The 22257-nt window shown below is 41.7% G+C and overlaps 2 protein-coding genes across 3 annotated transcripts in view; both read right to left on the minus strand.

The window, feature by feature from the left end:
- Nucleotides 1-42: 42 nt before the first annotated feature.
- tnfrsf9a (tumor necrosis factor receptor superfamily, member 9a) lies at nucleotides 43-7312 on the minus strand. 2 transcript variants are annotated; one of them, XM_061675384.1, is made up of 9 exons: nucleotides 7229-7312; nucleotides 4531-4879; nucleotides 3126-3245; nucleotides 2920-3057; nucleotides 2767-2839; nucleotides 2597-2691; nucleotides 2349-2513; nucleotides 1775-1876; nucleotides 43-1157 (listed from the first exon to the last, which is right to left on the minus strand). In XM_061675384.1, the coding sequence occupies exons 2-9, from the start codon at nucleotides 4670-4672 to the stop codon at nucleotides 1039-1041; spliced, it is 954 nt and encodes a 317-aa protein (XP_061531368.1). In that variant the 5' UTR covers nucleotides 4673-4879; nucleotides 7229-7312; the 3' UTR covers nucleotides 43-1038. The 2 variants fall into 2 exon arrangements, with proteins under 2 accessions (XP_061531368.1, XP_061531377.1); XM_061675393.1 differs by lacking the exons at nucleotides 1775-1876; nucleotides 7229-7312 and having other exon boundaries at nucleotides 46-1157; nucleotides 4531-4866.
- A 1411-nt stretch (nucleotides 7313-8723) lies between these two features.
- Nucleotides 8724-22257, minus strand: part of dvl1a (dishevelled segment polarity protein 1a) — a 39976-nt gene continuing 26442 nt past the window's right edge. Inside the window, exons 5-15 of the mRNA XM_061675370.1 lie at nucleotides 19944-20082; nucleotides 19165-19258; nucleotides 18952-19021; nucleotides 18320-18459; nucleotides 17297-17373; nucleotides 17046-17113; nucleotides 16882-16959; nucleotides 16672-16806; nucleotides 16118-16285; nucleotides 15816-16031; nucleotides 8724-10644 (exon numbers count right to left, since the gene is read on the minus strand). Of these exons, the coding sequence (XP_061531354.1) occupies nucleotides 10169-10644; nucleotides 15816-16031; nucleotides 16118-16285; nucleotides 16672-16806; nucleotides 16882-16959; nucleotides 17046-17113; nucleotides 17297-17373; nucleotides 18320-18459; nucleotides 18952-19021; nucleotides 19165-19258; nucleotides 19944-20082 (1661 nt within the window). The 3' untranslated portion in view covers nucleotides 8724-10168. The remainder of the gene's footprint in view (nucleotides 10645-15815; nucleotides 16032-16117; nucleotides 16286-16671; nucleotides 16807-16881; nucleotides 16960-17045; nucleotides 17114-17296; nucleotides 17374-18319; nucleotides 18460-18951; nucleotides 19022-19164; nucleotides 19259-19943; nucleotides 20083-22257) is intronic.

Below are 22257 nucleotides of genomic sequence, written 5' to 3' on the forward strand. Positions count from 1 at the left end.
ACAAAATTGTTTCTGTAAAATGAAAGACTGCTCAATTGAAGCAATGGTTTATTGTCCAAATCCAAGTAAAAAGTAAAAACTATTTTCTGAAAAGGAATCGTCAAAGATAATATAATAGAATGTGTGAAAGATTTCTGTTTTGTACCATATGCAGGACATTTTATAAATTCCATTTCTGCTAAAAACAAAATAAAAAATGTAAAAAAAAAAATAAAAATGCAAAGGTCAGCAAGCAGATACGTATGTGAATGAAAAAAGTCCCCTTGCTGTGACATAGTAGCTGCCCACTCAAATGTCAGTAGACAAAATAAGTACAGGATGCACTCCTTGGGGGGGGGTTTCCGTGTCTCGTTTGACCCATTCAGCTGTGACATGTACGTCACAGTGCTCCTGCAAGCTTTCACTTAGCACAAGAGTTTGCTCGAAATCAAAACCATCTAAGAACACTTGGCTGCCATCTCCATCCATCCATGTACTAGTCTGCTTATCATATTCAGGAAGCTTGGGAGCTGAAAAGCAACGCAAAGAGTAATCTCATTCAAATGTTTGACTTACGTACAAGCAAGCGAGTCCCAGCTTGCACATGGATTGTTACACCCAGTAATGTTCCCCCAACCTTCCCAAACCCAGCACACGCATGCAGCATATACATATTGAAACAAATCTTAGAAGCCCTAATTTCAGTGTCCTCTTATATCAAGTTCGCCTGACATTAAAAGTGCCAAGTCAGAGGTAAACAACAGGTTGCTCTGGTCACGACTGAAAGGCCGTAAGCACAAGGAGTGCATGTCATATTGAGGCCATTCAGCTGGTGCCATCATTTTAAGTTGACACTGACACACTGCAATTAAGGAGGTGTGTAAGGCACTTGTAGTTTTGCCCAGAATTCCCCTTCCTGCCCTGTGTTATTAGATCCTGGAGGATAAAATGGCACATTTTGTCTGAATAATTGAATCATGCCACACACACAGCTCATAGACAAAGATCCACACTGTACAGTAAGTCTTTCCTTTTGTTGAGCGTCATAAAAGCTTTCAATCAGGCCACAAGGTGATCCTGGGATTCTTTGGAGACTAAAGACTCCGAGCTGCTGTTGACCTGCTCTTCCTGGGCGTCATGGAAACTGCATTCTATTGCTATTAATGTCTTGGGATCATCTGGAGAAGATAAAAAGTACATGTCAAACACATGATAGTTGGACATGTATGGACGGAATGTCTGTGCCAACTCAGTTTGTTGTTTGGATTTCTCAGTTTCAATTTGAAGTTCTAAAGTTTTTTGTTTTTTTTTACCATCAGTCTTTTTTCATATTTGTCAAAACAATCAGGACTTAATTTAGTGTAATAAATATGATCGTTTTCTACATAAACTAAAAACATGGGAAATGTGAGGACTAAAGACGACTGGGCGGCACGGTGTTCGACTGGTTAGCACATCTGCCTCACAGTTCTGAGGCCCGGGGTTCAAATCCCGGCCTCGCCTGTGTGGAGTTTGCATGTTCTCCCCGTGCCTGCGTGCGTTTTCTCTGGGTACTCCGTTTTCCTCTCACATCCCAAAAACATGCGTGGTAGGTTAATTGAAGACTAAAATGCCTGTAGGCGTGAATGTGAGTGTGAATGGTTGTTGGTCTATGTGCCCTACGTTTGGCTGGCGACCAGTTCAGGGCGTACCCCGCCTCTCGCCCGAAGATAGCTGGGATAGCCTGCAGCATACCTGTGACCCTAGTGAGGAAAAGTGGTACAGTAAATGGATGGATGGATAAACATGACTGTACCTAATGTTTTGTCCTTGCTTGTTCTTTTTCTCTGGAGTTTGTTGCCATTTGGCAAACCAGCTTTATGGCACATTACTGTCACCACCTGATAATGTCCTTCCACTGTAGGGAAATCAATGTGAATTGATGGTGAGGGTCTCAAGCACATTTGTATTGCAACACAAAAAAATTCGTCAAGCGACAGCTTTGACGGTGCGGCCGCGAGTGCGCGACGTGTGATGGAACGACGCCCCATAAGTCACGCCTTCTTCGTTTAGTTTTTCCTCGGTGGTTTCTTGAAAATCAAATTAGAGGCTCAAAACAGGGCCAGAGAGTTTCAATTTCTTTTCTTTTCTTTTTTTTATCACATTTATCATGTAGCCGAGTACTGTCAAGTCACAATGACTCTTTTCACAAATATGACAGAAGTGATTTTCTTTTTTTTTTTCAAATTAAGATGTCACAGAAATATCACTAAGGTCGACATGTGGGTAACAAGGTAAAAATTCCAACTTCAAATTCAAACTCAGATGGTACAGAAATAATTGTATCGATTTTCTGCAATATTTCTACAGTTGACACGCCACCATAATACCTGTAGCTGTTCCTATTATTGGTCCTTTGGTGATTTTGTCTTTTGTCTTCTTTTTTCTCTTCAGACCAAATACAGTTACGATCAGAAAGATGCATAAAGCCGAAAGGCACACACTCGGCAACACAGACAAGACCAACGGCCATGAGGATTTTGTGTGATCGGATTCTGAAAGACACAAGCGGCTGTAAATGACGCAAATGACAAACAGTTGCATTTCAATGAACCAGAAGAAGGCAATAACATCTTACCGGGTTGTTTCAGACTGCTGGGTGAAACGTTAACGCACCTATTGTCAGTGAAGGCATCGCCACTGGCCGAAATAATTGTATCTGGATTGGGACACCTTGTAAAAATAAATTGCATCCATATTGTCAATTGAGCATTAAATGATAGTTTCGTTGATATGAATGTGTCTCACTTGGTACGCCAGGGTTTACACTTCTGGTGAATTTGATCATTGAAGGTTCCATTTGCACATGGTCTGCAGGAACCTGCGGGGAAGGGTTGACTTTCAAAATCATCATGTAAGACGACATGTGAATGTGCTGCGTGAGGACAGCTCAAAGCTTACGATTCTCAGAGGGTTCCTCGCCTTTGCCGCATTTTTTTAAACAGAAGGAACAGCGGTCGTTGCCACACAGGAGTCCTTCTTTGCATCCGCACTGCGTGTCTGTCGTGGGCGTACATTCCTTCACCAGAACCTGTGCGCCTGGACAAACGAGCAAATGGTTGAAGGCTTCTGGAAGCTCGAGAACTGACTGTGGAAAAAGCACCGACCTTCACACTGATTGCACCTGGAACACTTGTAGTCTTTGGGGTTCTGTGTGAAGGTTTTGCCCTCACAAGGAGTGCAAAGATCTTGTGGGTTTGCGCCACAGTAAGAGACCAGATGATTGCCTGCAAACACCACAAAAGCAAATTGCTAAAAAATTCATTACAACATAATCATCTAGAATTGGGCCACCACCTGCTTTTTTTTGTTGGTTCTACTTACTTACCTTTACAGCAATTTTGACACACAGCCTAAAAAAATAAAGGTGCTTCAGAGGTTCTATATTGCACTGACAGGAGTTTGGAGTTATGGTCACAGAACAAATTTAACTTGTATCTCAAGGCACCATAATCACATTGATGGTGTTTGTTTTCCTGACTTTGTAAAGATTAGATGGTACACCAGCTAATAATAGCCAAGACATGACAAAAAAAAAAAGTATCATTGAATTTGCATTGAACATCCAGTAGTTTTCATTTATATTTTAGTGCTATATCACTGAATAATGGTTGGTTCTACATAGAACCTCTAAGAATGGGTGCTAAATATTAACCCAAAACAGTTTCCCTATGCATACAATTAAATGAACTACAGGGTAGTACGTAGAACCTTTATTCTTTTGAAGAGTTTCGTAAAATTTTGTAATGACATTAATAGTTCCGTTCTATGGTTGTGAAATGGGTTTGATTGGAGGTTTTGCCTTTTGTGTACATTTTGAAATGATGATTCATAGGACTGAGTCAGAGTTTAATTACACACACAAATACAAGTGCAGCATAAGAGTGAGCCATGCTAAATGTTTGCCACCCAAACCTTTTTTTTTTTTTTTTTTTTTAAATATGTTTGGTGTTTTTGTAAAAACAGACACACCGGGCAGGGCAGCACAGTGAGGCGTGTGGTTAGCACATCTTCGTCACAGTCAAAGGGTTCTGGGAATAAACACTCTAAATTGCCCATTGTGAGAACTGGGATAGACTCCAACTCACCCATGACGCAGAAAACAGGATATGTGGCAGAAATGGACGGATGAATTGAAGAAAGAGTTTCTGCCCTCGTCTCTGTATTGTGGTTGTAACCACAGAAACTATGAGCAGATTGTTTCTACACAACTGGACTTTTTTTTGTTGTTGCAGAGAGCTAAAACACGGACCTCCAAGGGTCATTTACTGACCTAAAGGCAAGCTTGACAAGTAAAAAGAATAAAAGAAAATCAAACAAACAAAAAATAACATAAATGGCGAATATAAATAAAATAATGTTCTTTGCTAGCGGTAATAACCCAGAAGGCTGTTTTAAGCAATAAGGTCTTAACAATGTAAGATTTTTCCCAAATGAATAGAGCTCAGATTGAAGGTTAGATCATTATGGTGCGCGTCGATTTGATCTATGTCTAAAAAAGATTCTACTCACCCGGGTGACATTCATCACAGCACACATCTCCGTGTGATTGTGCTCTTGAGCTCCATCTCCTGCAGCCTCTGCTTATCTGATCCAGGCTGCTCAGAGAGTCTCCAACGAGCAGCAGGAGGATGGTGCCCACCATCACAGCCATAAGAAGCTCTTCAGATCACACTGAAAACTAGCAGGTGGTCTACGGTCTGGTGTCAAAAGTTGCGTCTGTGCCCCTCAGCCTCATTGGTGTGTGGTGGTGGTGGTGGTGGTGGTGAGCAAGCTGAGCATGTTATTCATCTCCTTCAGTTTTTTTCTCTCATCAGAGGCGGGACCTTTACTGATAAAACTGTACGGTCTATATATTTTGCTGTAAAAACACATACAGATTCTTATTTACATTTCATTTGAATTGTTCTAATGCATTCTCAATCTTTTGGGGGTTGGGAATCTTTCAGGGGAGAATTCTTTTTTTTTTTTTTTTTTTTTCTTCCCCCCCCAAAAGACCCCCTGTAATAACCCAAATGTCAGTTTATGATAACTGCCACTGGAATTGTTCTTTTTTTATAGTTTCAACGTAAATAGTCATTTTTAATCTACTTTATCAAATTTATAATCCCACGAGGGAAATTCAATTTATTGTTTATTGAGTCAGTTGGGAAACTCTTCTTCATGTGTGTCTCCGTGTCTGTATTACACTACTACCAGGTAGCCAAGACGCACAGACCAGATGGAGCAGCACAGTCCACTGAATTGATGCAAAACAAAAATGTTGCAACATTTCTTTACATTCTATTTAGATTTGTCATGCGTGCTATTGCAGATTCAGACCGTGACCATGTCATTGTAAGCGTATAGTGCAACGTTGGCATTATTCCTTTAGCATAAGCTTCGTTGCAGCTCTACATTGGCGAAGGAACTCCTACCGCTCCATTCGGTATGCGTGCGGTTTATACGCAGCTATGTACCTGCAGTCTTTGCTCAGATCATTTAAAAAGCTACGGATTTTGTTGGGGGCGACACATTACAACAATAAACAATAAATCAATAGTTTGAAGTTAAACTGGATTTTTTGGGCTGCTAGTGGCGATTTGAACTCAACTGTGTAACGTAATATCAGTAATGTTCTTGCCTTGTTGAAGTATTGTGCCCAGCAACTACTGACTTGACCTTTGAGTCTAGCCTCCTGCAACGTTAGATCATTTCAAAATCTGATAATAATATTTCCTGCTTTAAAGAGCAATTCAAAGTTTGGAGTTATAAAATGGGTAGTGTTCTTGCCTTAACAAAAATCAACTTTCAAGAATTTTCTTGGGGAGAATTTTGTGCAGCAGAGCACCGACAAAGGAATATGTATACAACAGATCTGACCAAGCGACTGTAACTTGTTCTAAACATCACAAAACAATATGAAAACAAACTAGAAAAATACAACAACGACAGTCGCTGTAATTTTCGAAGACTGGTAGGAAGTACAGGCTGAAAAGAAAACTGAAAGCGATGTTCCTTCATTAAATGAATACGAATAAAGATAATAATCTAGCCATCTATCCTTCGATCAATCCAATTCATCGTAGTCTGTGGAGATGCAGTAATTTCTTATCTCCATTTCTCAGAACATAATCCCAGTGACTCAACTCTTTCCCACTCTACTTAATGACTTATGCCTTGCATTTTCCTGTTTTCACCACCCTTGAAATTCCAGTGGTTGTTTTAGTTCCTGTTCCAACCGGCCCCTGATTACACCTGCCAAAATGTTCTAACAAACTAACTATGTAGCCACAAATCCGCTTTCCAATCATTACAGTTGAGGAAATTCAATTTGATTGGATCTGGTTTATTGACTGCGTCACTGTGCCACGGTTAGTGTGATGGATTTGAAATGCAACTGAAAAATTGGTGGAATAAAGTCAGATGTGGGTAGTAATGCGCTACATTTACACCGTTACATTTATTTAAGCAATTCTTGGTTTGTACTTGTCAGAATAGTTAGTTAGTTGAGTGGTCAGAGTAGGAAAACGAAAAAAAAAGAAAACGGTACTTTTACTCAGTTACACTGAGCTTCCGCCTTGGGCATCGTCACATGACTCTATTTCACCACTCCGATGGAACTACCAATAATGGTTTACTGCAGACAGACAGTCGAATGACCACAGGCAAAGTCGCCGCGGCCTCACATAGAAGCAGTTTTCAGAGTGACTCATCTTTGTGAAACTTCAAAATGTAAAAACAAAAGGAAAGAACGGCTTCTTAATTTCTGCCCAGTGAGCCTATCGTGCCGTTTTGTACGTGTAAACAAAGAAAGTTAATTCAAGACAATTTCATGTGGCGTAATTTGCTTTAATTTGTTATTTTTATAGTTTAAATGTAGTATTGTTTCAGTTACAGTAATATTGTTGGGCAATATCAGAATTTTCACATTCCCATTTCATTTTTTTTTTGTCTTTGTCGAGTTGGCATTGCTTTGATTGGGAAAAAAAAATACATTACTCAGTGAAATATTTTTTTTCCTACTGAATACTCTTCCTCTCTTACATTGAAGGACTTTTTTCTTTTTTTTTTTTACTTTGACTTACTTATTATTCTAAAGTAACAGTTCTCCTAATTGAGTACAATTTGTGGCTCCTCGACCCACCTCTGAACACAGCTAGTAGCTAATTATATTGCAATGAAACAAGGGTGTGAGATGAGTCACTTGCACCAAATGTCATGCGTTTACCTCGAGGTGGGTGAAAAGTTTCAAATTTCCCACGTGTTGTCACTGGTGCTCATCGTGTTTACCACCTGTGCTTTCAATAAATTCCCGGTCGTGTTCAAACCAATCCATGGAGCTGACTTTCTGTTTAAAAAGAACTGCAGTCTCACTAGTGTGACGATTGCCTTGGGAAAATTGGGTGATTTTGACAACATCCCTATCTCTTGTACATTCTTCCTATTCACAAACAGCCAAGGACACCTCCCACACGTCAACCTTAACCCCTCTGATAGACTCATTGAGTTTGTATTTGCATGTCATCTACAAGTCGGCACTTTTAAGTTCCAGTGAGCGATGACAGGAACTCTGGGGCCTGCTTGTTTGCGTCACACTGAGGTGTCACAGGAGGGCTCACTTCCTTCCTGTGGGGGAAAGTGGCACATGCAAGCGTATTATTCTTTTCATTTATGAGAAAAGAGTGTGTGTTATAAAAGCTCGAGCATGTTGATCAAATCAGCCCACTGGGAAAGTACACGCAGCATTGGGGCTCTGAAGTCCCACGCAGGCACCTCTGTCAACAGAACACAAATATCAGCTCGTGTTGCTATTGTTTTGACGTCGTACCCCTTGATGGTGCATTCTTGCTTTGACTCGGGGATTACCGTTACGATCTGATGACCAGTCACATTTGAATCAAACACTTCAATTATCCTGACTCTACTACTTTTCTCTGAGGACCAATGTTTGCACTTAGTGAAAGATTCAGCCAGAACTTCAACATAGAGATTTTTAATCATATATAATAAATTTCTATGTACAATTAACTTTTCTTTTGTAAAGAAGGATGATTCAAGCGAAAGCTCTGATTTGCAAACAGTGTTTGTTACCAACAGGAGGGAGAGTCAACTTGGAAAAGTGCACATACGTTTTTTGGGGGGAAAGAAGTCCGAATATTCAGGCCAGGATTGCCCTTAAAGTCATTATGTGGTTAAATAAACATGAGGTGCTTTGGCTTCATCAAGCTGGCTTTCTTCTACAAAATAGGGCTGTGTGATGTGACCAAAATGTCATATACAAATGCATGTATCACCACATACAACACATTTTGCTGTACAGTGGACCCCCGCATACTCGTGGATTCATCTATCTGCGGCTCTTTTTTTTTTTTTTTAAATAATTTATTTTCTTTTTTTCCATTCGCACTCATATGCACACTAGTTGAAAATGCTTATTGGTGGTCTGAAAATGATTATTGGTGGTCTGAAAATGCTTATTGGTGGTTTACCGATTAAAAAATGCTTGGGGTTAACAAAAAAAAAAAAAAAAACTTTTTCCCAGCACGGTGAACGACTGGTTAGCACATCTGCCTCACAGTTCTGAGGACCGGGGTTCAAATCCGGCCTCGCCTGTGTGGAGTTTGCATGTTCTCCCCGTGCCTGCGTGGGTTTTCTCAGAGTACTCCCGTTTCCTCCCACATCCCAAAAACATGCATGGTAGGTTAACTGAAGACTCTAAATTGCCCGTGGGTGTGATTGTGAGTGCGAATGTTTTTTTTTTTTTTTTTCTGTGAGTCCTGCGACTGGGTGGCGACCAGTTCAGGGTGTACCCCGCCTCTCACCCAGAGTCAGCTGGGATAAGCTCCAGCATGCCTACAACCCTAGTGAGGAGAAGCGGTAAAGAAAATGGATGGATAGATGGGTAATTTTCTTTTTTTCCCAATGCATTTATAATGCACGTAATGTCAATTACCCACGTATTTTTACTATTGTGGGCCGGCCCGGTCCCCATCCCCCGCGAATAGCAGGGGTCCACTGCACATTCAGTGACTAACTGCAGGTTGTGAGTCATAGATAAGACGTAAGGGGAATCAGTTGACAAGCTGTGAGAAGTGCTGCTAAAATTAAATAATAATAAATAAAGACTTTGAAAATCTATAGAATCTACAGACTACTTGCCAGATAAAAAGTGCTATCATGGAAAAGATATTCTCTGAATTATTTTGGGGGCGTGGGATAAAATTGTTTGCATTTGATCTGTGTGTGACCCCCCCCCCCCCGCCCAAGCTAGTTCTTACCTGAAACGTGTTGCCCAATTTCTCTCACCACACAGCCTGATGATAGACAAAATTCAATATTAAGCTCACCCTTGTCCACTGTTTGCAATCCGATTTGTACGCCACTTGAAACCAAAGTGATGGTCGACTTTCAAGTGTCTTGACACTGACAATAATACATTCGACAAAGCACAGCAACGACTGTGGAAACTGGCCACTGAGTGACAGACGGCTGATATGTGATTGTCAGTCAGCCATAGCGGATGACGTATGGCACCATCAATGCAATGCAATCACATAAATAACAACACAAAAAGCCTCCAGTGTACATACAGATTGTTCCTTTTGAACGTTGGCTAGATGGGCCCCCTGTACCCAAATAAAGGTAACACTTTAACCCAAAAGCGGTTGAAAGTCATGCATCGTCCCACTTCATTACAACCAAGCTGAAGATACCCGCTGATCACAGGTAGCATGTGAGTAGTTGGCAGGTAAGAGCTTGGGGAAAGGAGAAGAAAAAAAAAAAAAAAAAAAACAGTGGTAATGCTACAGCATGGGACAACAAGTCAAAAGTTGGCAGCCAATGTTCCTCAGTACGCCGATCGAGTCCACGGGGGGGAAAAAATAAGTGCGAGGGGTTGACGGTCTGGGGATTGAGCTCCAGGCCCAGCTAGCTTTAAAGTCTCAAAGGGGAGAACATCCACGGTGGAATGAAGGAACACTCTGTTTGGCCGCTTGAGAGATTCGACTCACCACATTGAACAGCACTTCACAAACTGTACACTTCACGTCCCTTCTGCAGCCACAGAATTTCCCATCATCCTTTGCGGAGGCTTTAGCCAGTCTCTGCGTTCGTTCAACAAATAATGGAGAGGGAGCAGTAGCAGTTGTGTGTTCAAGGCACTGTCCTGTCACATGATGTCAACAAAGAACTCGCAGGGATTGCCCATAGCATGCTGCAAGGATTGGCGGCTGGCGGTGAGCTCGGGGGGAAAGGCGGCTAGCTCTCTCCCGGGAGGCGCTCCCGGTGGCGTGCTGCTGCTAACCGAAGCCTTCGGGGCAAGGCGCGCCAGGCAATACGGCGGCGGCAAACCAGGCGGGCCGTAGGAGGACGCGTGGCTTCGCTCGCTGTGGGCGCACGAACCCAGCCCTTTTTGGGTGAAGGGCACGTGGCTGTAGGTGAAGGAGGCGTGGTGGCTCCTGTGCGACTGGCTGTGACTCGATCGGGCGTGGCTGCGATGGCTCATTTGACTGGCGCACCTGTCGCCGCGCCTGCCCCCACGCACGCCCGCCTCAGACTCACTGCACGTTGACTTCTGAACCTTGTCCTGCGGGGACGAACGCCTTCCCTTGCCCGCACTGGGGTTGGATCCACTGCTACGGCTTCCTGTTGCAAAGACACAGGTGTCTCATCAGAAGAATGCGGAGGTCACACATAAGAGCAGTGTTTCCGTCACAAAAAGTAAAAACTGTAGACTGAAATAATGACGATCTCGGCACAATTTACTCATAATCTGCCTTTTCAGTTGAACACAAAGCTATTACTCTGTCATATAAATGGCAACACATTTCTACCTTCTGCCATTAGTGGAAAAACCTCCATCCATCCATTTTCTGAGCCGCTCATCCTCACAAGGGTCATGGGAGTGCCGGAGCCAATCCCAGCTATCATCGGGCAGGAGGCGGGGGTTAACCCTGAACTGGTTGCCAGCCAATCGCAGGGCACACATAAACAAACAAAACCATTTGCACTCACATTCACACCTACGGGTAATTTAGAGTCTCCAATTAATGCATGTTTTTGGGATGTGGGAGGAAACCGGAGTGCCCGGAGAAAACTCACGCAGGCACGGGGAGAACATGCAAACTCCACACATGCGGGGCCGGGGATTGAACCCCGGTCCTCAGAACTGTGAGGCAGACGCTCTAATCAGTCGTCCACCGTGCCGCCTAGTGGAAAAACATTTACAGTAATTGTTCTTCTGGCACTATACAAAGCTGGTATAGATAGCTGACAAACGATACATGATTTGTAGTATTTAAATAATTTTTGGAACAATTAAGTGCAATTGGATAATTTCTCACGGCACACTTGATGATCTCACACTAATGTAACATGGCGCCGTGGTGGGAATTGCTGCTTTAGGGGACAAGGAACCACATTAGGTAAGTCATGGCGGAATGGATGCCATAAACCTCACTAAAAGGCAGTCCAACTATTTCTCACAGAAACATCTATTTTATTTGGTGCTTGTCCTCATTAGTGTCACATGATAAGCTAGAGCCGATCCCACCTGACTTTGGGAAAGAGGCACCAATTGTTTTGGGGATTCAAATATGGAATTTATTTCCCTGTGTGCCCTGCAAAAGTTGTATATGTTACGCAGGCTTGATGCAACCTTCATATCCCGCAAAGACATAAATTCCCTTTTTGACTTCATATGCAGTAAGAGTTACCAACTGCACTAATAGATTTATTCCACTTTAAATATGTGCACACTCACGCCTGACTCTGACATTTGCATTTACAAAACCTCTTGATCGGATCTCACTTCCTCCACTTCAATTTTGTAGTCAATGTGGGTGGTGCGCTCCCTCCTACAGCCTGACGATAGCAACAGTGGTCATTTTCCTTTCAGTAAACATTGTCAACAAAATCCTACAGCAGCTTAGAGGAAAAGGCTACAACCTACAAAGTGAGAACACACGATGCAAGCTTTACAGACTTTTTGAGAAATGTATTACTACATGGCACAGAAAAGATCATCTTAGGCCTGTCAAAAGGTACTTGTACATTTTAAACTACTCCATTTACAGCGACCGACAATGTTCACATTTTCAAATAAGCCCCTTACACCACGGGATCAATCTAATGATGATAAATACTTTTAATAGAGTACACATCTAGGGTGGTCGATTGAGCTGTATCACACACTCAGTCGCATTGTCAGCGCATAACATTGCGCACCTCCTCGTTAACAATGAGCCCAACAGTACTGGGTATAAATAGCGCATCACTGAGAATGACTGCACTGGCCTCACACTGGTCGTCCTGCATCACCATGTACCTCGCAGCACAGTACGGACACATGCCCAAAGATGCGGAGAGGGAGAATGGGCGGCGGGTTGACACACAAGACAAATGACGACACATGAAATGTATGCAGGGAAAACCTTAAAGACTCTGTAAAGTGAAATCATATACTTGTTTCTAAATACATTATAAATGTTTAAAGATGATTGCTGAAAACATGTGCAATGGCTGATACATTGTAGAGATACTGTATTGTGTTTAACTGTTTTTTACCATTTAATTTTCGGACATGGCTGCAAAGGAGCCCAGTGACGCATTTGAGCTTCTGGCATGATTTGCCCCGAACGCACTATATAAAAACTAGAGCCTCTTTGTTCGCATCAGCGGTTATCTGGCACAATTGCAATGTGCAGTTGTCTAGCTATGCCTACAACCCTAAATTGCATCTACCCTTTGGACAGTTTGCTGGCGCAGCCCCTTTAGAGCACCTCGTTGTTGGTCATGAGTGCACGCAGAAGAGCAGGGGGGGGAATTGCAGGGGCTTCGAGTTGGCTTAGAGCGGCGAGTGCCTCATTGTCACTAAGTGGAAAAGCGGCGCGACGACCCGGTGAGACATGTTCTACACAATGGAGGCTTTAAGCGGTTCAAACATTTATGTGTATGCATAAGAAAGATCCTAGCTGAAGTAGCATCCATTTTGGTAGTAGTAGGTGTTTCATTGACAATTGCGCGAGGCGTGATTTCAGCGCTTTCAGCAGACGCCCACAGCATTTGAAGAAGAAGAAATTTGAGAGCAAAGACAATCATTGTCACGATTTTGAAGCCGAATTATATATACTTGATATTTTTACTTATTCAAATCTGGCATGGTTGTTAAATTTACAAGACATTTATTTTCACTTTACAGGGATGTTAACGCTACGGGCGGGCAGGCAGAGTGACGAGCACAAGAGGAGGAGGAAGAGAGAAAGTCTGGAGGAAGGAAAAGAGGTAGAGAGGGTTAGGGTGGTGGAGATTTGAGGGGGTGTTGCAGGCTTACCGGTTCCCCCAGTGTCCTGGGACTACCTCCTCCTTCAGTCTACCGTTGCCCAGCAAAAACAGAGGGAACAACACAATTACACACACCTTCCCCATTACCTAATGTATCAAACATGTACTCTGACAGGCCCATAACACCCATCCGGGAATGGCTCATTAAGGTAGAAAAAGATGCGTCGCAGAAATACACATACATGACACATGCTTGTGTGCAAAAGAAACTGAAAGATGGATTCAAGATGTTCTAAATGAAAACAAGCAGCACAGCTCTGCTCTGACGTTAATGGCTAAATCTACGGTCTTGTGCTGAGGCTTGTAGCCCAAAGCTGGTCGGTTATATCTGACATTTAGAACCTGAATGGACAATGCACCAATACAACACTAATAATAAAAAATAGCGACATTAACTTTTCCTGGTTTGTCCTCATATACCACCGCACAATGTTTATATATGGTGCCTTGAGATAAGAATGACTCGACTTATGACCTTTTCATGACACGAGCAGTCACTCGGACGATTTTTTGCTTTGACTTGCGAGCAAAAATAGCGATATGAGCAGTGTATGGTGGCAGTGAACTGAAATAGACTCACTTCACAACAAGTAGCAGTTTGGTAGATATTGAATAATGCTTCAAAAAAAAAGAGGTTGCAAGCTGTTTATTGTAACACCCAGTTGAAGTTTACTACACAAAACAAAGATAATTACAGTTTATGTATTTAAAACCACACAAATTTGCCTTACGTTAGCTTAATGCTAACACATAATGTAAACCACATAGAGGGGCTAACGAACAGCATCGATAGACACGGTTTTATAAGCAACAGATATTTGAACACAAACGATGGAGCGACACATTTAGACAGACAATATAACAATACTCACAGGTATTAATTATCTAATTAATTATTATTCAAAGAAACTCATATTACTGCAGTTTACTGAGTCATTGACAGTAGTTGTGAAATATTTCATCAGTCTGCCTGACTATATTATACTGCCCCTGGTGGCCAGGTCACAACAACAGAATGAGCAGCAATCATTTTTTTCTTGACATTCTATTTAATTATGTCTTCACCATATCTTTTTATAAAGTACAAATTTATAGAGTGGTATTTTCCTTATCAAAGACACGTTACAAGAATTTTAGGTTTTTTTTAGGGGTGGGGGGGGGGGCAGAAACAACTGCATTTCCATTCATTTTAATGGGGAAAGATTTGAGATACGAGAGTACTGACTTACGAGCGTGGTCACGGAACAAATTAAACTCGTATCTCAAGTCACCACTCTACTTTGGCTGCAGCAAGGCTATTTAATTGAGGGTAAAAGTGGCAGTGTTAACCACTCGATCTGGGAGAGCGAAAGAGAGAGAGAGGGGGGAAGAGAGAGAGAGAGAGAGAGAGAGACAGGGCGCACTTCATATTAGCTCTGTAGATAACAGAAAGCATGTAGCATGCCCCCATGTTGAATGATTCCAGCAATGATGAAGAAGAATGTGTTGATTCTTGAAATCTGCTATCAGATTTGGTTGTGCACACCCAGTACTGTAGAGCTGCATGACGAGAGATGTTAAGGAATACAGTACCGCCTATTCGCCGTTTGTTATTCACTGAATCACCGATTTGTGTTTTTCATTTTTTGTTCTTACTGCCACACGATGGTGTACAAGCAGTCAGTAAGGGAAAAAAGTAACTGGAATATCAGCCCAGTCGGGCTCTGAGATCTGCCATCTCGGATCAGATAACGAAGCAGAGAGTCCAAAGCAATGATGAATCAGCTTTTAGCTGCTATAATGCAGGCAAATGGAACAAGTTGCCAGTAGAATTGAAGTCAGCCCCAAGTGTCAATGTCTTTAAGTCCAGGTTAAAATCTCTTCTTTTTTTTTCTCATGCTTTTTAGAACATTTCCACTTTCCTGCACTGTACTTGGTTTCTAAATGTTTTTAAGCTGCTTTGTATTTTTCTTTATTTTTCAAATGCTTTTGCTCGTGTGAAGCACATTGAGTTACCTTGTGTATGAAATGCGCTATATAAATAAATTTGCTTTGCTTTGGTGTCTAAAAGTTATTGTTGAAGTTATAGATCTCGTCTGAGAGACTATCTTTGTCTGTCTGGGTAGGAGCTACATTTAGCATGGGTCGTTAGTTGGAGTTGCGAAGAGTCTTCGTCGCCTGTGGATGTACTACATGCACATTTTCTTGACATCAAATCATCTGTAATATTTATGGGATATTTACGGCTTAATTAATTAATATAGCCAAATAAATAAATTAGCAAAAAGAAAAAAATAGGGGCTTACTGTACATGTATTCAACTATTTATATTAAATAGTTTCAATGACCCTGTTTTTAAATGTATGCATTTGGAGGCTACTTCAAAAATGTACTCTGACAACCATAGAGATGTCTTCGATTGAGGATGTTGTCATTTGGCATGTTGAGTTTCCTCATGGAAACAAGTCATCTTGCCCCTACTTGTCAGTACTCACCCTCACTGTGTTGGCTCCCTGCGCTCCCACTGTGGAAACTGTGGCACGGGTTCGAGTATCCAGGCGGGAAGCAGGGGGGCGCGGAGGGGAAGGGGGGGTAGGGGAACGGCTGCCCCCCCATGGGCCACGGGTTGGCGGCGGGAGGGAGGGGTGCCAAAGCGTCATGTTCGGACCCGCCTCCACTGGATCCCTCATTTAAATTGAGCGACGCCATGTCTTTTTGAACAAAGAAGAAGCCAACGTTTAAGTTGAATCACTGTCTGGCTATATAACAATATACTTTAACTTTTATGATACTCTACTTTGGCAGAGGTCCCCAAAGGTGTAGTAGCACTGTTCAGAGAAGGTGATTTTGTTGACAGTGTGTCTCAGGTAGCCATGTTTCAGCAGACTGCTTGCATACTTCCTGGCATCCCGCCGGTCTTTGAAGCCCTCCACTCGGGAGTAGAGCCAGTCCACCACGTCAGCGCCTGACACAGCGAGCACAATCACAGCCACACTTAGACTGCGGCACCAAGCTGCGGCTACTCTATGCTAGTATACAAGAGTCTCCAGAAGTAGCTACTGTACAGCTTCAGTTTTCTTCGACTTTAGGTGTCAAGTGAGCTCAAGCATGGTTCGGATGGCCTAATGTGAGTACGACCTTAGAGTATGCAAATGTGCTACACTAAACAGGAGTGTGTATATGTAAGATATCCCACTTCAAACTCCACACAGGATGGCCCGAGCAGAGATTCAGATCCAGAACCTCTCGACTGAGAGGCAGATGTGGCAATCAATAGTCCACCATGCTGCCCTGAATCAAAACATTATTTGAAAACACAAAGAAAGTCTTGCATTGAGTTCTTTTACTCACCAATGACAGCATTGGCGATGGTGATCTTCAACCACATTCTGTCCCGAATCTCCAGGCCAGAGTCCGGCAACTGCATAATCTTGACGATGGTCGCCATGTCTGTTTTGCTCGTTGATAGAGGCAAATCGTCGAACTCTGTAAATGTTTAAAAACAGATTCCTAATAATTGCTACATCATAAAGTGATGGTGGTGGTCGTTAGGTTTGTTACCATAGTGGGGGTATGGTCCTGTCAGGGCAGTGGTGTGTGAAATCCAGGCGGCAGGGTCAATGGGTCTCACTGGCTCAGCTGCTCATAGTGACAATAATACAACTCAGTTTTTCACTTCATATCAGTTTACATCATCTTTGAGATGATTGAAATATTTTTTATACCACGAGGGATGGTGAAGTAACTTCGAGGAGATGGATCCCAACATTTGGCAACAGTAAGACTTATAGGACTGAAAAGAAGAACACATGACTCAACTCAGTCATATTTAAAAACGCAACAACTTTATTCTTTAGCATACTAATGTGCCAAATTCAGCCACAAACTGAACACTTTGAAGGCAGAATTTGTAATTGGCTTCCTGGATTTGTGACCAAAAAAGGGGAAGCAGCCTGCATTTAACAAAGGTTTTTACCCAGTTTTGGAAACGATCTCTCTCAGGATCCTCACAGCGTCGTCATTGCTCATGTTCTCAAAGTTGACATCGTTCACCTGAACAAACAAACAGCAGAATTAGTTTATTGATCAACAATCAATAAACTAACTGATCAACATCAACCCACTAGAACACCCACACAGCTACAACAACTTAACAATGACTGAAAAATAACACATTTTTACATTACTTACGTTTGTACATACTATTAGAGGTTGTGATAATTTAATCTACAAATGACCTCTCAGCATCATGCAGTCCATCTCGGAACAACTTTAAACTATCAATAAACATATCAGCCCACCTCAATTAAAACTGACCATCAGTATCTTTCTGAAGCCACAATTGGAAAATGTACAACTATTATATTGTGCAGGTGGTAACAAAAAGGTTAAGTTATGCATTTTAATGGGAGATCCTAAAGCTTCTGCAAGAGCCTCAGCTGTGTGAATGTCTTTTCAGCTGCCTATATAAAGCTAAGTATATTTTCTTTCTGCAAAAAATAAAATAAAAATAATAATAGGAACTGGGAAGTGAAGTGATTGTGACATGAAATATGAAGAAAAATAACAAAAAAGAAGGACAATGCAACTTTATTAGGAATAGCATAGCATAATCTTATGATTATGCCTGTCTTATATATATATATATATATATATATATATATATATATATATATTATTTATATATATATATATATATATAAAATCTCTCCTCTTTTTTACTTTTTGACTCAAAGCAGCCCTCTAGCGTCCACATAAAAAAGGTGGTCAGCAATGTCTTGTATTTTGAACTAAAAAGGGCAAAAAAGATCCAAGCAACTCAACAACAGGATGCAAAAGCAGAGGCAAAAATAGAAATTTGACAAGCCACCACAGTGAATACACGGCATTGTGGTTATAAAAAGAAATACAATGATCTCCCCAAGAGCCGTGCTCTATTTTTATACGCAAAAGCAAACCTTTGTCAGTTCTCCTGATCAACGAGGATGCACTTGTGTACCTGCAGGAGCATGTCTCCCGGTTCTATCCTGCCATCAGCAGCCACAGCTCCGCCCTTCATGATGGAGCCGATGTAGATGCCGCCGTCACCACGGTCGTTACTCTGACCGACAATACTGATGCCCAGAAAGTTGTACTTTTCTGTTGGGGAGACAGAATGGAGAAAGTTAGAGTGGAATATCAATGCAGAGACATTAAATAACGATTTATTAAAAAAAAAAAAAAAAACCTGGGACATCTGGATATTATTTTATACATAAAAAAAATGTACAAAAATATACAAGAAAATATAAAACGGCTCACACTCCTCTAGGAAGACTTCCTACAAGATGTTTGATTGTGTCGGTTTGAATTTGTATGCATTTATTAAACATAGGAAGGGTCTTTCCCAAACTATTCCTCTGAAGTTGGAAGTATACTGCGGAATTTTACGTAGTGGTTTAAAGCAAATTTTAACAAAAATATTTCACTGGGCATTATGGTTAATGCTTAAACGACTAACTAGTAAGAAGATAAATTATTCTTCTGATTAGGGGCTGAGCACTCATGAAATATCCTAGAATCCCCCCTACCATACTGTGTTTTAAAAATCCAGTCTAATGTAAGTTTATGACACTTAAATTGAAGACTTACCCATGTTAAGTGTGACAGTGATGATGTTGAGGCTCATGGTGGAGTCGGTGATGCTGCTGAAGGATGAAGACTGCAAAAGCAGAGGAAGGATACGACATGTGATGCACGTGGCAAATAACTCAATGTGGCACCAAGTCAACATCATTGAGACCGCTCATTTGTCCCTCAGCGTCACAGCCAATTTGAGAACTAATGTGTCTTAAAAGCGCTCACCCGGTCTATTTTGGCCACTTTGTGCCTTCGCCGGCGGAGCTTGTGCCTGCGCATCAGTTGTGAGGAGGTACTGTGTTCTGTGGAGCTACTGAGCCTAGAGAAAGAGATTAAGAAAATGATTTCAACTGAAACATGTGAAACAGGTTGTACAATGTTAACGTCATGAAAATACACATTTGCTGTCATTATTTTAGTAACACAGTTGTACTTCAAATCAACGAGTTTCATGTTTGAGAATCAGATGGGTTCCATATTGTTGCAATCAGCAGTTAGGAATATCATTTATAGAAAGTGCGAACTGTGAAGAAAAGGGATCTACATTGTATATGTCGACTTTTTGCATACATTTATTTTATTTTCTGATAGAAATCTTTAAAACCTGCCAATTATTGTTTTCAGTTTTTATAACTGAGTGACATGCAAACTTTTTCTTAATTTCAATGTATGTCAAGATGAAATATCCTTTGCAATCTTTAGAGTGATAATACCTGTGCTAAACCATATGTAGGACAGAATTTAAATCATATCACAGTGTAATTCCCCACTGCTTAAAATGACATCAATAATAAAACATGAGGATTTATTCAATGACAGACGTGACAGGTGCGTGGTGCCTGTTGCTTATAGAGAGGGCTCCCAAAACAGATAAAACATTAATCTTCCATAAAAGGTCTCCTATTGAAATATACTGTAGTGGTGTATAGTTTCAGGAATAAAGAGTGAAACGCTGCAGTGACAGAGAAGCAGAGTCAGAGAAGCATCCCGAGGAGAGAGCTTACCTGCTTGCGTTTTCATCTTCTTCGCTGTCGACAAACGAGCTGGACTCCAGCTCGCTGCTCATCACGGAGGTGCTGTCGTAACCCATGGCCGAGTCCCTCGCAGTACGCTCCGATTTAGAGTGGCCGTTGATGCGAGGGACTGAAAATGAGGAGGAGAGGGAAGTAAGAGGTCGTGAATGTAGCCACAACATCAGGTACACCTACATATTTCCTGCTGTCTCAAAAAGCTCTATATTTATAAAGCCAATAAATGTTATGCTTGACCACTGTCTGAGAGGTATTAATTTGTTAATGTTTCTCATTACGGTTGACGTTTGGTGCACTGCATCACACTGAGAGGTGTTTCTAATATTCTGTCCCATCATACAGGTCCACAGGGTAGCCAAAATATTAGAAACTAGTTAAGTTTAAGTTAAGGCAGAAATCTCAATACAATTCTTGTAAAGTATTTCATTCAGGTGATGAGTGTAAATTGAAATTGTGATGGAAGTGAAAATTCAAATTCAGTTTGACTGAAAAAGATAGCAATACCCAACATTAGCCGGTGGGAACTAGAAGAAGAGAGATGATAGCGTCATGAAACCACACACAGCATACATACACTGCCAGCGGGGAGGGGGCGCCTCCGGGTAACAGCGCATTGGCCGAAACGGTCTGGTAAGGCGAAGAGGGCGAGGCAGAGAACACATCTGCCAAGCTCCAGCAAAACGTTCCAGCAATGTGGTCGTTCCCATCGCAACAAGGTGCGTTTCAGAAAAGGAAAGCCTGAATCAACATCCTCCGCTTGAGTTTACTGCCACGTATTTGCTCCCCACACACCGATGGCTAGCCCCTCCAGACACTTGTGCATCTATCTGCACTGTTCGTTGGCCAGCCAAAAAAATAAACACTCTATTAAAAGCTTTGACTTGAACTAACTTTCTATAATTGCATCATAATATGACCCCAAAACAAAAACTACATAAATTACCATCTAAGAACGTCTGGCACTATTTGACATTACAGTTCTAACACTCAAAAGTCAAATAATTATTTTATGCCGTAAAACAAACAGAAGTGTCTCACCACAGCCGATAGCAAGCCTTCATGCTACGCACTGGCAATCTGGACTAAACGTTGTCTACTTGCTGCCTCTCATCACACACGACTTTATAGGATGACTGCTAATCTGCCTCTGACCAATCAGAGCACAGAGAGGTAAGAGGAGCTTTACGATGAGGCGATGTTCTCACCCATTGCTGCCTCAGGTGAATACATCCTCTGTGTGTTTTAGGAATTTAAAAATTAAAAATAAAAATGAAAAAAATAAAAAAAGATTTGGGCCTTTTTTCTTCTATTATGGACACCAGCTGTTTCTCTGCAAATGCTTCAACATGGTAATACAAGCTTTGATTCAACACTACACATGACCCTACATAAAGTGACTGTGTTCTCTCCATTAAAACAATATCAAACTTATCTTTCAGAAAATCTGATCACCTGATTGGACTTGAAACAGATCAAATCCCTCCAACAAACTACAGTGACCCTCAGGGTCCAACACCTGTTCAGCCTTCCAAGAGTTTCAACTGCATAATTCATCTCAAAACACCAGTGCACGGGCAGAAAAGTAATAAGGGATACATTTCCAGGCTTAACGGGTTCAAGCGATCACTCTAATACTACATTGACTCTGTGACAGAATCACTTGGAGCGGGTGTATCAGGTGACTGGGGAATTCCTGCCACTGATGCTGCGAGCGGCAAGGCTTCTACTTCCGTCTTGGTTATGGTTTCACATCCAGGACCTGGGACTGTGGCTGCACCCAGCCAGCCCATGTAAATCAAATGAATTAGATGACTCTGGCTTTGCTTGATTGGTTGATTTATGAAGAGCACAACTGCTGCTGCAGCGCCCAGGAAACAACCAGCTGCACTGCTGGTTCCATTTAATTAGCAGAAACGCAGGCCTGTGTGTGTGTGTATGGGTGTGCCAGACAACAAAATTAAATGATGGTAAGAATAAGTCTCAGTGACAGATATAATTGAATTTCAAGGTAAAAACAAGCAAAGACAGAAATGAATTGTTTAAATCCCAAGAATAGTGCACTGGCTTATAATAAAGTGATAAGTATACAGTTGTGTTCATATGTTTATATACTCTGGCAGAATTAATTAAATATTGGCTATTTTTTGGAAAATTTGAATAATATGAATGAAATGTGTACCCCGCCTCTTGCCTGAAGATAGCTGGGATAGGCTCGAGCACGCCCGCGACCCTAGTGAGGACAAGCGGTACGGAAAATGAATGAATGAATGAAAGCTCTGCCTGATCA

The sequence above is a fragment of the Phycodurus eques genome, chromosome 1 (assembly GCF_024500275.1).
Source record: "Phycodurus eques isolate BA_2022a chromosome 1, UOR_Pequ_1.1, whole genome shotgun sequence".
In the NCBI taxonomy this organism is placed as follows: Eukaryota; Metazoa; Chordata; class Actinopteri; order Syngnathiformes; family Syngnathidae; genus Phycodurus; species Phycodurus eques.